This window comes from Medicago sativa, chromosome 2, assembly GCF_051527215.1.
Source record: "Medicago sativa cultivar Bolivia chromosome 2, Bolivia_mono, whole genome shotgun sequence".
Classification (NCBI taxonomy): domain Eukaryota; kingdom Viridiplantae; phylum Streptophyta; class Magnoliopsida; order Fabales; family Fabaceae; genus Medicago; species Medicago sativa.
The window spans coordinates 63,130,097-63,146,746 of record NC_140750.1 but is presented as its reverse complement, the minus strand read 5'-3'; the positions used below and the strand labels follow the sequence as shown (position 1 = coordinate 63,146,746).

The following is a 16,650-nucleotide window of genomic DNA, read 5'->3' as shown; positions in this document are numbered from 1 at the left end:
TTCCTACTTTTGTAGTGAAGCTTTTAATTTGAGAAACAAAATTTTCGGACTAAAAATACACTTCTTGTTTCAATTATATAACATACAATTTAGTAGAGTATCATTGGTGTGACGATCCTCACATTCCGGACTCAAAGTAAACTACTCAGACATAATAAAATAATAACCTAAAACTATTTTTGATAAATTCATGTTTAAAAAAAAATAACAATTAAAAGAGATAGAACCTGTATATGGATGGAATCTTTAAAGGAAAAGAACAGCCACGTAACTGCAACACAATTGCACCTTAATACACAAACAGTAGCAGAAGCATGGAATATGAATGGAAAGGAACAGCTAGCGCAGAAAGCAACACAATGGAATGGGCCGCAGCAACAAATTGACCAAATTGGAATATAACAGCAGCGATGGAATTTCAATTAAGTATCCTCACACAATATGGAGTTATGGACTCACGGTATGAATTAAAGCAGGCAGGTGCAGCAACACGGCAATCGTAAAGTACGACAAGAGAAACTAAATTGGAATGAAAAGGACTAATAAAAACTGGAACTTGGAATTGAATTTAATAGAAAAAGTATTCTGCAGAACTAAATTATGAAGTGCAGTAGCTAAAACGAAAACTGGAATTTGAAATTACGATAAGTACTTTACGTGAAAAATAAATTGTTTCTAACTAATTGAATCTCTTTCTAATTGAAACACTGCAAAATTAAACTGAAGAAATCATACTGGTTTGTGAAGAGGGAGAAACTGATGGATATGTGCGTTGAGAGGTTTGGATCTCGTTTTCTTCGGCTTTAGAGTGTGGCGGTGATGGTGGTGAGAGAGGTTTGGATCTCGTTTTCTTCGTTGCAGATGGTGGTGAGAGAGATCTGTTGTGGCCTTTCTCTCTCTAAACCCACAAGTTGTGGGTTTAGAGAGAGAAAGGAGAAGAGGACAATGGAAGAGAAAATTGTGAAATATCTAAAATATCCCTGCCACATAAGGGGTGTACACAAAGTGGTATAGAAAAAGGGTGTACATGAATCATTTTCCATTATTTGTTGTGTCATTTTGGAACTACTATTCAGTGACTAAGGAAATGTTTACGGTTTTTATAAATATGATTCATGTATATTTTTGGAGAATGGATAAAAGTGTTCATTTATGCATTGAGTGTGGCAAAATAAATTATTGTATATATACATATTTTTATCTTTACATATTCGGTGGAATGTAAGGATGCATGATTTTAAGCATTGTTTTTTCCTACCGTGGGTTCTAAAATTCGGCACTTTTGATACATTCAAACGTTGGGCTATGGTAAAAATTCAGCCCTTATATTTGATGTGTCATTTGTATTCAGTTAGCATAAATATACCCTGCATACATTTATTGGATGTCATTTGGTTGTTATGAAAAACAAGATATGGTCTTTTTTTTTTTTTTTTGATAAGAAACCACTAAATCATTTTAATATGTGACATTATGCCACTTATATCCTCATTGAGTTTCCTTTAAAGACAATTTGATCTCAGCCTAGCCAAATGCACCAAACTGTGGCCATTCATACCAACAATGAGATTTTCCTATCTTTCTTACCACTTTTAATTTTCCACTATGTCGCAGGAAATGAGAGCACAAGTTCAAATCTTGAACGAATCGCATGCCAAGCCATCCATGAAAAAATAAGTGTTTGGGCAGATTTTGTGTTTGAATTGCGGAAAACGCAGCTGAGTTGGTGTTGAGCCGTCAGTATGCCTCTATCGAACAAATTCTTCCTTGTTGCCAACTTGGTCATGCAAAAGCCTCCATCAGAAAATAAGAATTTTGCTAAGAGTATTTAACTTCTCTTTCTCGTATTATTAATGAAGGATGATTAAATAAAATCTTTTATAGTTTCTCTTTCCCATACAAAATTAATTTATTTCTTAATATTTGTAAAAGTGTCATATACTAGAAGAAACAGAGAGAGAGAGAGTATAAATTTGATAGTAATGGGGGAGTATATGCTTGGTTGCATTATTGTTCCAGTTTCAGACAATAATGCTTAGCTATTTTTAGGATACATGGAAGTAAGTACTCACTAATGACCTCATTTTCAAATCCAAATCCATACTATACTCCATTTTGATTTTAAATATAAGCAAAAAAATGTTAAACAAAATAGATATATTTGATTAATTTTTTTTTTAATGCAATACGTTAACTTTGTTCAACGTTTTTTTTATTTATATTTGAGACCGGAGTAATATGTACATTTGATTTGCTCTATTGACCGTTTGATGCACGTTTGTCATGCGTTCATCCACCACTCAAATTTTTGGGCAGAAATTAACGATGCTTTGTTTCGTCTTTCATTTGTGTTTGATTCCTTTGTTCTATTTTTTTCTTTCTCCTCTGAGGCTCTCACTATAGGCTATTTAAGTTCCTTTGGATACCAACCATTATATTCTACATCTTATTTTATCTTTATCTTTATCTTTCTCTTCCTATCACATAACTTATCTATAACATATGTCACATTATTTTCTCTTATTTCTTAATCTTTTTAAGTGCATACACTCGGATAGGTGTACACCAAACATTTTATTATAATTATGATGCAGGAGGTGGCCGTATATGAGAGGACACTTGTGAGCTGTATGATTTTGAAAGAGCAAAAATATGCAAAGAAACAAAGATAAAGTGTTATGGGCAAATTCTATTCTAGAAATGGAAAACATAGAGATTCTTTCCACTTTTTAATGTTGTCCCTTGATGTTGTAACTTCTTTTTTAATCATTGAAGATCAAGTACTTCTTTTTCAATCCTTTGTTTTTAATTATTGAATAGTTAGGCTCCTTGATATTTGTGTTTTTAATTATTGAACAGGTGGTCGGGGGTGGTACAACAATTGAAAACAACGGAACGAGCAAATTATGAAACTCTTATGATTCTTTCCTTCAAGGACGGGCCACAATATAATCGCATAAAAGTGTGGAACATGATATTTAACAATTTTTTTTAGAAACGCTAACTTGTGCCCCTAAGACACATTTTAAGAAACTTAAATATAAATTTTGTTTACGAAATTATGTCAAATTGAAAATTAATGATTTGAAATAAATATTTATCATTTATGGAATTCTTAACAATATGTGTTCTAAAGACACATGTTAGTATGACCCTTTTCTTCACTGGTACTGTTTGGTGGATATTCTATCCATTGATTTAAATAAATTGAAATGATGTGCCAAGTTTCATATATAGCATTATGAATAACATTATAGAATCTCTACAACAAAATTTTAGAGTTTTTAAACGATGGACAAATTAATTATGAATTTTTGTTCTTCGTAATTATGGTTTCTAAAAATAATTAAGGTATGTAATAGCATCATTAAAATTATTATTATTTTTTGACAAAATTAAAATTATTATTATTGTTATTTTTATCATCATCATTAGTTTTTTTCATAGAAAATTTGCTAGTTTGATTATTATTATTGAGATAATCCATCGTTCCAACTCATAGTCTTTCCCATACATATTACTCATTTGGAGTTGTTGGCAATTGATCCTTCGAGCTCAACATTTAAATGTATACACGTATATCTCCTTGCGATCAAAATTTTGCTAATAATTTTTTTTGTGTGGTGGCCAGATTTTGAACCCTAGTCCTTGCATATATTATATATTGTTCATACCAACTAAGTTAAGCTCACAAGGACAAACTAATAAGTTTTTAGCAATGCACTAGTTTCATCTTAAATATAAGGAAAAATAAAAATCAAATGAAATTGATATGTATCTGGTAAAAAATTTGAATCAAATACATCAAGTTTGTTTTATACATGAGGCATGTTTTGTCAAAAAAGATAAACAATACATGAGGCATGTTTTATCTATGTCATGCTTTATCGAAAATTAAAAAGAAGGCAAAGGTGTACTAGTAGCCATAGGACGTCTTATACTGAAAAAGTCACACATATCATTCTTTCTTTTTAGTACCAGACTTGATTAATTTTCCAATAGGGCTGATTGAAACCGAAAGGAGGTGGAGATTAGGACTCCTTCTTGATAGGATACTTAAAATAAGGAGTATTGATGGATTATAATTACGGATTATTAGTTGTTTTAGAGTAACACATTGTATTTAATTTTAGAATAAATTATGATGGAATAATAGTAGAAGATTAGTTTAATTCTACTTTATCTTTTAGTAGTAAGTTACTTAGAAATTTTAGTAGCCATTTTGTAGTTGTTATTTATCTTAAGCATTTCACCACAAAAAAAAAAAAAGGATCTTAAGCATTTGTATTGCTTCATGTTGTTTTGTGATTCGAATGAGCTTGTGGCCGTTGGATGGATGTGATTGAAAGTGGAGATTTCATATGGATATGGAATGTGGTCTATTGCAAATGTCATGTACTTTGGAGTTATTGTGTTGTTTGATTTTTTGAGGGGCATGCGTTGTCACGTTTACTGCATAAACTAGTGCATTTTTTTTTGTTGCACATAATATTAGTACGAAATTTCCGTCTCATTTAATAATGACCAATCTCGGTTAAAAAATATGTAGGGCGCACAAAGTATATATGTCATCTCTTTTCAACAATTTGTTTTATATGTGAATCGAACCCTGATCACATATTTAAAAGGTTCAAATTCCTTACCACTTGGATCAATCATCTGTTGGTAAGCAGTGCATCCTTTAACTCTTCTTGTTTTGTTTGGTGGTGACATTCAATGTTATTTAAGCACAACCCATCCATTTTATTAGAAATCGTGGTTGGGCCTAACACAACCCCACAAAACCGGCTTATGAGGTGAGGATTGCCCCCACTTATAAACAAATTGTCAGGCCAACTCCTAACCGATGTGGGACTCTTAACACACCCCCTCATGCTCAGGATTAGACATCTGAAGCGTGAACATAAATGACGGGTGGCCCGATAACGGAAACCTGACAACAGGTGGCCCAAAATCGTGAAGAGGCTCTGATACCATATTAGAAATGGTGGTTGGGCCTAACACAACCCCACAAAACCGGCTTATGAGGTGAGGATTGCCCCCACTTATAAACAAATTGTCAGGCCAACTCCTAACCGACGTGGGACTCTTAACACATTTCACTTATATATTCCACTTCTTTCATCTCAAACTTGTAACCCTGCACACTACTCATTCCCTTACTCACAAACAAGACCTTAAATTGTTTTTTCTTCATTTCCTTTTCTCAATTATTTCTCATCCATCATCTCTTTCAACTCTATCATATTCAACTTCATCCACTACACCATTTATTGTCTCTGGCAACACTTTTTTAGGGGACGTGTAAAAATTGTCCCCTAAAAGTAGTTTTGGGGACGATTTATGATTGATGCTAAACGAAAATTTGCAACCCCTAAAAACTGTCCCCTAATGTACTTCTGGGGACGTTTTTGGAGTGTTACTTTACTATTTCATTGGCAATAATTGATAATTGTCCCCTTAAATACTTCAGGGAACAATTTTAGATTGTCACTTTAGTTTTAAGGCAAACAACATCAAATTTTGGCCAAATATCTTGTTTGGTCCTTTAAGTTTTACAAAAACAATATGTTAATCCTTTTAAATTTGAAATAGGTCCTTATTACCCTTTTAATGACTCATTTTCAAACTTAATTATTTTAAAATACGTGCATTAAATTAGCAACTTAAATGACATATTTAAAACTTAAAAAAACTTAAAGGACTTATTTGACACTTTAAAAAACTCATAATACTTATTTAAAAAAAAAACTAATATGTTTGTGAAAGTTAAAAAAAAAAAAAAAGAAAAAAAGAAAAAAAAAAGAGTGTTTTGCCACAAAATTTTGGGGGCGGCAATTTTCCCTCCACTACCACAAAACAAATACACGCACCTACCAAACATTATTAAAAAAATTAAAAGAAAGAAGGTTAGCTAGCACACATAATATAATATAATAATATATCATTATAATTATCATTAGTTTATACTTTCATTGTCTTTCCCAAATTCATTCAACCCTTGTTATCGTAACAACTCCAAATCCCATGAAATCGGTCCAAACACCCCCTTCAAATCGTGACCTCTAATCTCAAATTCCTTCAATTGTTCTTCAATTCATCAATAGAGCCATGGTGACCACAAATCGATAGCCTAAATCCCTTCAAATCCAAAACCCTTGTGACCTCAATCGAACAACCAAGCTGTACGTTTAACTTCTGTAGTGATTTGCAGAATCACCCAAATCTTCAACCCCCAAATCGCTCATCTCAAACAACAATAGATCCATGTAATTTTTCCTCTCTTCTTCATCCTCTATTTTAGTTTCCTTGATGAAAAAACAGTTTTTTATTGTACTTTTTATTATGAAAAATTTAGTCTTTACAAAGATTGATTTGTAAATCTTGATAATTTTTCAATGGGTACCTTTTAACTTCATTCTATTCAATTTTTTATTGTATTTTTTACTATGAAAAATTTAATCTTTATAGACATTGATTCATAAATTTGATATTTTTTCAATCGGTTCTGTTTAATTTCATTATCTTCATGGATTATGTGTTTAGTTTATGTTGAGTTCAGTTTGTGGTTTAAAAAAAAGATTTAATTGAAATGGGTCAACATAATCGTTTTGTCCATTCATGATTTTAAGTAAAATACTATTGACTAGCAGCACCCTTTTTCACAAGTAATATAGCTGAAGTTTATTAACATCTTTGAACATATGGATGCATTGATGATTCTGATGATTCTAGTATTGATTAGGTAGTGTTTACAGTGTCTTTTAAGTGGTGGGGTTAGTGGTAGCTGGACTGATTTTTGGGAGCTTTTTTTTGAACATTTAAACTGGGTTGTTGTGGTCTTGGTGTTGTTTGGTTTAGTTAGCCTAACATCATTGTTCCTTTTGTGTTGTATTTGTTTCCTAGTGGCTTCTGCTTATATGTAGCCCAACCCATTGTAATTTTGTTCCTTTTGTGTTGTATTTGTTTCCTAGTGGCTTCTACTTATATGTAGCCCAACCCATTGTAATTTTGTTTTGTTTCAAGCAGCGCAACCGTTACGTCTTGTGCGGGTTGTTTTGCCTAATAGATTTGACAACTCAAAAAAAAGATTCCTTTTTTAACATCGATTGTATTGTATAATTATGTAATTTTTTCCCCTTTGTAGTTCATCAATTTTTTTTAATGATTGTAGTTCATCATTGGTTGACATAATGGACAATGTAAGAAGTGTGAAAGCTGGAGGTTCGCATAGGCCTACTAGTCAAAGTCCTGCTGAAGGATTTGATTTACCTTTTCAAGCTAGATCAAGCGTTGAGTTGAAAAAGATGTTTCAACATCAAATTAAGCAAGAAAAAATTGAAAAGTTGCATGAGAGGCTGCAGGGAAACAATAGAGAAATGCCTCAAGGGATTGTAGAAGTTGTAGACAGGTAATTTTTTCTTGTCTCATGATTATGATTTTATAAAATTACATATGTAACATCTATGTTTTGGATTTCCTTCATATATATTTGTTCCTAATATTTTTTTTATGAATTTTCACAAAATTTAGAAACACCAAAAAAAGGAACTCAGCAAAAGCAAGTTCAAAAGGACGAATTTCTTGATGACAACTTAAGTGATGAATTTCAGGAGGATGACCTAGATGATGAATTTCAAGAGGATGACCTAGATGATGAATTTCAAGAGGATGACATCGGTGATGAATTTGAAGTGGACGATATGGGTGATGAATTACAAGATAAACTTGAATGATCGAGTTGGATGGTGCTTTATTTTGGATGGTAGTTAAACCACATTTTGGATTGTAGTTCAACCACTAAACTTGTCCGAACTATAGTTTTGCTATTTTGCTAGGCTTATACTTCTAAGCATTAAACTTATCAAGTAATGTTTGACATTTTGATTACTATTATGTCTTGAATTAATGTTTGAACTATTTTATTATATTACATCTTTTGTGGTTGTATTGCTAAATTCGATCTTAATTGAGTTATAATTGACAATTTTAATATTGCCTTTAAGCTATAGTTACATTTCTAAAATAATTGGAAAATTCTAAAATTTTACGGGGACACTCTAAAAATGTTGTCTGTAAGCTATGGGGACGTTTTTTGGTTTTCTTAAAGATTCACATTTAAGGCAACGTTTATTAATTGAAGCAACCTATGGTAACATTTAAAAACGTCCCCTCAGAATCCCCAAAAAATCGTCCCCTATTCCTAGGGATTAGGCGACGTTTTGTAAAAGTGTGCCCATAGATCATGAAAAAACGTCCCCATAGACTATAGGCTACGCTCGTATAGGAGACCCCTGAAAAACGTCCCCTATACCTTTAGGGGACGCTTTTCATAGTTCTGGCAACATTTTTCGATTGTTGTTATAAAGGATAAATGGTGTAGTGATCTATCATTTATCTCCCTCTCACCAATCTTACACATATATACCCATGTGATATATGCCACAATGTGAGAGACTCACATGGTCAAATTATTTTGCTTCAACTTTTTTTTCTCAAGTATGGAGGAGCCTCACGACAAGGAGAACATAACACCGTTGGAGGCAAGGTGTGCAATGACCGTCAAGGCTGCAACCTTGGGCATGGGTGGAATCGGTAAACAAGTAGTGAATCTATCTCTACATTTTGTTCATCACTTGCTCTTGCTTTCTCTTCTTAACTTGCTATATGTTTTTCTCTTCTTTTTGTTGCATACATTTCATTCCCTATCTTTTCCTTGATAAATTTCAGTTTTCACGTCCTCCTTAATTAATACTTTAGGTGAAATGTTGTTTCAGCATTTTGCTGACCAACACTAAACTGAAACTTAATGGAGAGAATTAATATGAAGACTGGACCCTAGGATTAATCGGTGCTTGGGTCAGATACCAAGTTTGAAAAAAAAATAAAAATAAATAAAGGACAATTACATATATTTTAGTCCTTGATGTAGTAGATAATTTCTCTCGGATCTTCCACTTGGTAGAAAAGAGAGGGAAAGTATATAAGGGAGATATTAGAAAATATACAAGGGACCAAAGAAAAGAGAGGGAAAGTTTGCAATCTTCAATACATGAAAAGTAAGTTACAATCTGATAGGGAACTGGTTTATACACATGTTAATGAACTGTACAATCAAAACTATGCTATGATCAATTGTATTTCTAATAATTTTGTCTTAATTTTGATTTTGTGTAGGAAATATCACTTTTGAGATAAATAATCATAAATTTAAGGCTAAAAATCTGAGTTGTGATAAAATTTGTAGCAAATCAAATATTTAAAGGATTAAAAAGTTCAATTTTGACAAAATATGTTACAATCTAAATATCTGTTATTTTTTTACTATGGATTTTATTTATATCATCAACTTCTCATTCACATGTTTTATTTAAGTTTAACATTTGCTATATTCTTAATAATTTCTCATCAGCATCGATACTATGGCAAATCAGTACCATTTCGTTTTGTTTTATTGATGGCCTTATCCAACCAAATGCATATATGGATGTTGTTTCAAGTGATTTCAAAGTAATTCACTCTAATATATTTTGTGTTTAATATGTGCTTTGTCCATTTTTTTTTTTTTTTTTATAAAAAAGAATAATTAGGATAGCGTATAAAATTAAATGTATTGATGTGTTCCATTTCTTGCAGTCTCTTGACCCAATCATCTGAGCTGAAAAGCTACCTGGAAAGCATGTATGATTATGCAGCTCAATACAATTATCCTCCAAGTTATTCGGTTATAATCTAATTTGTAATGCAATTGATCAAGCTGCTTTTGGAAACCACATCCTTGAGAAGATAACATCCTATAGAATAATATGTTTCTTTTGTATAATTTAGACATGCAATGAAATGGTGATGCCCAAAGACAAAGAAAAAGATAGCATGTTTCAACCCGATCCTTTCAACAAAAAAAAAAAAAAAACCATGTCGAAAAGTGCAAGGAAGAATACGGTGTTTCACCCATTTTCATCAGATTTCGACATACTATGGGGGCCGAGTTTGTATTTTTTCTTCAAATTATTTTCTATATTTTTAATTATATGTCAAAAAAAAGAGGAAATTAATCTGTATTTAAATTTCATTATTAATTGTACCGTAAAAAAAATGTCATTTCAGTTGTAAGATAATTAAATTATCAATAAGAAATTAACTTTGTTGTGGTGTAACTAATGACAAAATATAAAGCTGTTCGTTCATCAACAAACATCAACATCACTACACTTGAAGATCAATGATCTTGGCAAACCTGTTCGTTCTTATTGAAGTGCAGGTTTCTAACCTGCTTTATAGCATTGATTTGAGTTGCCAATTTTTAGAAGAGGAAATGGTTTGTGTAAGGATTTCTGTATGGTGGACACTCCCCTCCTTGAACAAAGAGCATTTCAGACAAGTGACTCCAAGGAACATGAACCTGATCAGTTTCATGATTTGAGAAATATTAGCAATATAGTACCCTTCCACATTATTATTATCGGATGAAATCTTCTGACCTTACGCAATAACCTTGAGTCAACCACTCTTAGTGATGCCCATAGAACTTCATCACATAATAAAACAGGCATTGTGAAAAGAATGCAGAGGAATATATCGATTTTTATGATCACCGTGACTTTTAAGGAGGCCAATATAAGCATCACCCATCATAATTGAAATTAATGTTATGGTCTTTCATAATCCAAGATTTACATTTGCTATGTACAGTTAATTGTGGTGGATTTATAAAATGACGTAATATAATGATGATTATGGCGATTTGAACCTCCGATATACATAAAATGAAAATTTAAAATGCGCTAAATTTTCCTACTTTTCATTTTGTGTAAAAATTGAAATGATGTGTTATGGCAGGTACACCATGACATGATGCTCTGTTATCACATTATTTCATATATACAGAACACATTCATAAAGGCGTTGCAACGAGGCGTGCGCGTTATAGAACTCGATTTATGGCCAAATTCAGCTATAGATGATATCGTTGTCCTGATCATGCATTCAGTACTATTCCTTCTTGTAGTGGTTTGAGATATTCATGATGAAACCTTATAAATCCATATGATTTTGAACATTTTTCTGATGTATTACAGGATACTTACAACTCCTGTCTCACTAGTCCAATGTGTTTCAGATGGCAATGGCATCCAAAAAGACACATACTCTTAGCAGGTTCTGACTATTCCACCGCTTGGATGCAAAATGCTGATGAAAATTCCCTTATCTTAGTGTAACCTGTGGTGATTTCACCCCTGATGCTACTAATTTCTCTTCATATTTTAATCGTGTTGAATCTTCCTTTATCTATTATTATCTATGTTATATATTTTTACATTCTTCAATTTCCGTTTACTTGGTACCTTGAGAGAATAATATGTACTCTTTCGGATGATGCCACCTTGAGAATATGGAATCCAAAAAGTGAAGAAAATGTTCATGTATTCGAGAGACACATTTATTTTAACCATACAGATTTTATTATTGTTAGGATGAACAGAAACTGCAAGCTTATTTTAGATGTTCTTGCCGTGTAGAGTTGATACATGATTTTGTTTTTTTGCCTCTACTTATTTAAATTTGCTTTCCTTGTCTTGCATAAAGAGGGCTTTAGAGGAAAAGAAATTAGCTCGAGATGTGGCAAGAAGTTCTGAAAGATTAGCCATGCACAATTTCCATGAGAAGACTCCCCTCGTCGAAGTTTTTTCCAAGGTATGTGATCACAGGATAGTACTCCCTCCATTCCAAAATATGGTGTTTATAGAACTTTTATTCTGTTTCAAAACAATATATATATATTTTAAATATCGTATGATATCAATGTTTTCTAATTAATTATACCATTAATATAAATAAGATGATTTGTATTTACAAAATCTGCTTTATAGAATTTGCATAATAATTGTCATTCAATTTTCGACATTCTTTATATTGGTTAAACATGACTGTGCAGTGCAGTAGTGCACTGATATTGTAGCCATTTGCTCATTCCATAATGCAAATTACAATAAAATTATCTGTATCTCATGGGTATATGACTTCTATTCATAATGTAATGTTTTGTTTTAGATAATATAGATCACTTTATCAACTCCTTTTCAGGTATACAAAAAAATGTCAAGGCAAAACAAGCAAGTGCAGGCTATACAAGAACAGGTATATATTACCTGTCTTCTAGTTATTTGACCCGTGCTCCACTGGCCCTTTATTTACCATGATGGTTGAAATTTTGGTAATGAATTTTTCTCTGTATATCCAAGAGGAGTAACCGTGGCGCAACTGGTAAAGGTGTTGTCATGTGACTGTAAGGTCACGGGTTCAAGTTCTGGAAACAGCCTCTTGTGTAGAAACAGGGTAAGGCTGCGTACAATACACCAAATGGTGGGACCCCTTCCCGGACCCTGCGTATGCGGGAGCTTCAGTGCACCGGGTTGCCCTTGCCCTTTATATCCAAGAAGGAAAAAAAAAATCTGTGTGTTTTGATTTGAATGGAGTTCATGATGGGAATGATGCCTTAGAGATATGAGAGTTTGACTATGATCTGTGTGCTTTTTCTTCCTTCAAAGATAATTATTGTGCAAAATCTCTTGCTTGATTTATTTAGCATTTCCTATAGGCCAATTCTGCTAAATCAATTGAAAAGGATCATAAAGCATTAAAAGCAAAAGTTGGTGATGAAGAAGTACTGGAGAAGTCACTTGAGGCCAAATTGGTTGAAAGGCAAAGTAAAGGTAGGTTCTTGTGCAAGCAAGCAATGTTGGTACTCCATTTCCAAATGAATGCCGTGTAAGCACGAGAAATGGTATTTTTATTAAAACTAATCACAAGTTACCTGGTATTATGGCCTGATATTTTTCAAATTATTATTATTATCATTATTATTGTTTTTCTTCTTATTATTATACCTTGTCTCATAGAAAATCTATTTGCTGACTGAAGTAGAACACACGCCATGTTATTTTACGACTTATATGAAAAATCTTCAATGCTATATATCATTGTTCTTTGGATATTATACTGTATATTTATGTTGTATTTTCTCTCCTCAGTTGAGCATATGGAAGGGTTGAAAAAGCAGTTGGAGAAATAACGTAGTATCATGGCAGAGGAAGGAACTAAATACCTATACAGTAAAAAATCAGAGGTGGAGTCAAAGAGATGTGACATTGAAACCAGACATAGAAATGTTGAGGCTGTGTTATCAAAGGTATATCTTTTATTAAGTGTAATCGAAAAACTCCATTGGAAACTATAAACACTATACTAAGTACATCCATAAATAAAGAAAACACTACTTGTTATCTGAATACATACTATTTTTGAAGTCATAACTAGCATTCTTCAGGCACTTTCTTAAATTTTATTTCTTAATAAAGCATGTAAATTTGATGAGAGAATAAATTGTTATTTTGTCTATAATCGTCAGGTGGATGCCGTAAATGGTAGAATTACCTCGGAAAAATAATCTGCAACAGCTAAAGTGGATCAGTTAGATAGTAAAGGGACAAAGATAGTCGAAGAGGTACGTGGCTATCTATCTATCTTTGTTTGGAAGCCTGTGTGATCTAATATCGCACTTGGCTTCAAAACTTCATATTGCAGCCATACCTCTTGTGAGGAAAATGAAAATGAAAACTGAAATTCAAAGTTTCTCTATGTCAGTTTGAGAATGAATCCATTGTTTTTGTGATTGATCTACTTAGTCTTCACTATTAAGTAACATGTATGCAACAGAATTTGCCTGAATTCCAACTTAAACTGTTACCTATAAATTGGCTACAAATTAGTAACATTTATGTAACAGAATTAATAAGTGATTTCTATTCTACGCCAGGGTAAGATAATTTAATAAAGACTAAAATCACAAACCCAAAGTAATAAATAATTGCAAATAGAAAACATAAATATGAAACCAATGACCCTAAGGAAATAAATCCAATAATCTAATTTACACAGGTTCATTACCAGCAAGAAACATAATCAAATTTGCTCATGTGCAATAGTCTGATAAAGCATTTGACAATAAAACATGTTTCATTAAAACATATCAAAGTGACACTAGATTTGCATGATTAATCAGTTCAATTTTTTAATTTCGAGGCCTCTCTGTTCATGGGTACAGTCATTTACATTTTGCATTTATGCTTCATAGGCTCGCATTCATTTACATTTTGCATTTATGCTTCATAGTCATGGATGAAGTTATCTATGCTACATTTCTAACAGGGCTTGATATTCATATGCATACAAAGCAAAGCCAAACCAAGCAAGTGGAATTAGTAAAGTTCAACCTTTTTCTGGTTTGTATCATGCATGGTTAACTTTTTCACCCCTTTTTCAACAACTTCTATGCAATTAGGTTAAATATTATTTGCACGGGAAGCAGCTTGCAAATATTGGAGGCCATTTTCCTTCAGCCTCGGAAAAGATGATATTACATGTGATGCTTCTGAAAGTTTTGCCACAAGAAGAGGTAAAAACACACTATCATCTGCAACCAAGCATAATGAGGGACGTCTTCCCTGCAACTGTAAAAAATAATAGTTATTGTAATCATATAGGATAGGTAGACTTAGATGAAGAACAAAAAATGTTTTTGTTTACAATTTGTTTCTTATACAAGTAAAAAGATCATATCTTATGTCATGAGGTGGAGGTAGGAATAGTTTACCACAATTTCTACTGCGCTGCTTTCAACATTGAAAGCCTCCATCCTTTGTCTCCATAGATTTCAGCCCTTTCTGGTGGAAATACAAGCTGAAAATCTCCAGTTGTTAAGCCATGACGCAAATCCTCAGTTGTTGACAATTGTGTATCTAGATTATACGAGATACTGGTATCATTATGAGTAGCATGTAAACGAATTTCTTCCCCTTTGAATATGGATATACCACTTCCTGGAACAAACCAAACACACTGTTTCCAGTGGCCACACCAATCAACAGGACCTAGAGAAGCATGAAATGCAGCATCAGCAATTGAGGTTCTAAAATATTAAAAACTACAATATAAGAACAGCATGCCATGATGTATTTTCACATAACTCAGTTTCATGTAACTTAGCTTCCAAACAGTTTGAAATGAAAATAGACCAAAGTGAAGATAATCCAATGTCTCAGTAGATGTCTAACAATGGATGAGAGTATCTACTTATAGTACCGAACCAAACATGACCTATATATTTTCTCTACCTAGTTCACCTTCTTCTTTGATATTTTCTTCATTCTTTTCCTCTTCCTTGATGATTTTCTTTGCTTGGAGGAATTTGACAAGGTCTTGTAGGCATTCTGTAGCATCACAATCCTTTGTTAGCTCTTCTGCAATTTCAGCTGGAGTAACTTGAACTTGTCCTAGAAGCACTTCAATCTTTTCAAAGAGTTCATGTTCATTAATGCAAAGGTAGTTAATAACCAATTGCTTAAAAGCAGAAAAGTTGCAATATGACAAGTGAATTTGCTTGTCCATTCTCCCAGGCCTTAGCAGAGCAGGATCTACCACACCTTCTGCTTCTCGGAGAGGTTTTAATATATTGTTTTTGACAGCTTAAAAAAACCATAAAAAGTTTATGATGACGAAGGAAATTGACTCTGGCGCATCAACACACTGTGAATTTGTTCCTTAAAAAAAAATACATTGTGAATATGTGCTTTGACAAAACACAAGTCTATTGTTAAGCCATTAACACATTGGGAATCTGGATCACTTTTTTTTCTTTCTCGTTCAATCAAATATATTTTTTTCCAGTTTCAAGAACATTAATAATTCCCCTTTTGAAAGGCTAAAACTAAGGTACAAACAATCATTTGAATTTTCCATGAAAATCATAACAAGGAAGTTTGCTCATATCCTCGTAGTAAATTAGACGATCATATCATAGAATTAGATCCATTATTCATTATGATATAGAAAATATAAAATTTTATTTGTATGATAATGCATCCATAAAAATGATGCTACAAGATCACATAATAAACGTCATCTAATAATTTAAGCATTAATAGGTACAAAGGAAATGAGTTTCTTGAAGCTCCTCGATGGATTCTCATGCACAATGGCTTGGTTAGGGTAGGACACAGATTCAATGATGACAGAAAGGATGAGACGGTAGTTGGTCCCATCATCAGCTTGTGATTCACCCTTGATGATCTTGTCCAACTTTGGATTATTTATCCTTTGTTGCTTGCCGTACTCGGTCACGGCAAAGTTGGCGATTTCAATCACGTGTGGATCATTGAGGTTCTTGATGGGGCTATAACCACCTGCTATTGCTTGATTCCTGGCTGCAGAGGCCAACAAAACAAGGAGGAAAATTACAAGATATTGGAATCTCATAATGCTAATATTGTATCGTATCTTTTCAAGCTTCAAAGATTACAATGGTGTGAATTTATTTTGGCTGCTTGGATATATACGAGAAATATAACCATTTTTTAGGAAATGAGAAATATAATTTAGAAAGAATAAACCGTCTAATCTTAGTTTTTTTTTTTTGTGTGTGTACGCGACTAAACCGTTTAATGCGCAACATTTAATTAATGTTTTCATTCGTGAAATTCAGCAAAAAAAAATGTCTTCAAAGGCATGCTTTTGTACTTAAGCCTCGCAATCGATCAAGAATCGGCACAAACTTGTCGTGCGCGTTTCTATCAAATACATAATCTGGTAATA

The 16,650-nt window shown here is 32.7% G+C and overlaps 1 protein-coding gene, 2 long non-coding RNA genes and 1 pseudogene across 3 annotated transcripts; 3 read left to right on the top strand and 1 right to left on the bottom strand.

The window, feature by feature from the left end:
- Positions 1-5,961: 5,961 nt before the first annotated feature.
- Positions 5,962-7,993, top strand: LOC146949552 (uncharacterized). Its single transcript, XR_015025423.1, has 3 exons — positions 5,962-6,269; positions 7,175-7,411; positions 7,534-7,993. It is a non-coding gene; the product is annotated as an uncharacterized LOC146949552 (long non-coding RNA).
- A 407-nt stretch (positions 7,994-8,400) lies between these two features.
- Positions 8,401-10,157, top strand: LOC146949551 (uncharacterized). Its single transcript, XR_015027312.1, has 2 exons — positions 8,401-8,603; positions 9,637-10,157. It is a non-coding gene; the product is annotated as an uncharacterized LOC146949551 (long non-coding RNA).
- Positions 10,158-10,841: 684 nt separating this feature from the next.
- On the top strand, positions 10,842-13,505 carry LOC146949550 (kinetochore protein NUF2 homolog). The gene is made up of 5 exons (XM_085741525.1): positions 10,842-11,694; positions 12,085-12,138; positions 12,599-12,713; positions 13,032-13,189; positions 13,409-13,505. The coding sequence occupies exons 1-4, from the start codon at positions 11,647-11,649 to the stop codon at positions 13,070-13,072; spliced, it is 258 nt and encodes an 85-aa protein (XP_085597651.1). The 5' UTR covers positions 10,842-11,646; the 3' UTR covers positions 13,073-13,189; positions 13,409-13,505.
- Positions 13,506-15,833: 2,328 nt separating this feature from the next.
- LOC146949549 (cysteine proteinase inhibitor 5 pseudogene) lies at positions 15,834-16,376 on the bottom strand (annotated as a pseudogene).
- Positions 16,377-16,650: the final 274 nt, after the last annotated feature.

What these genes read in the sequence shown, in the direction of transcription:
- LOC146949550 (XM_085741525.1), top strand. Translation starts at nt 11,647, where the DNA reads ATGCACAATTTCCATGAGAAGACTCCCCTCGTCGAAGTTTTTTCCAAG. An exon ending in TGCAGGCTATACAAGAACAG is followed by an intron (nt 12,139 to 12,598) that starts GTATATATTACC and finishes CATTTCCTATAG; the next exon opens with GCCAATTCTGCTAAATCAAT. An exon ending in GGTTGAAAGGCAAAGTAAAG is followed by an intron (nt 12,714 to 13,031) that starts GTAGGTTCTTGT and finishes TTCTCTCCTCAG; the next exon opens with TTGAGCATATGGAAGGGTTG.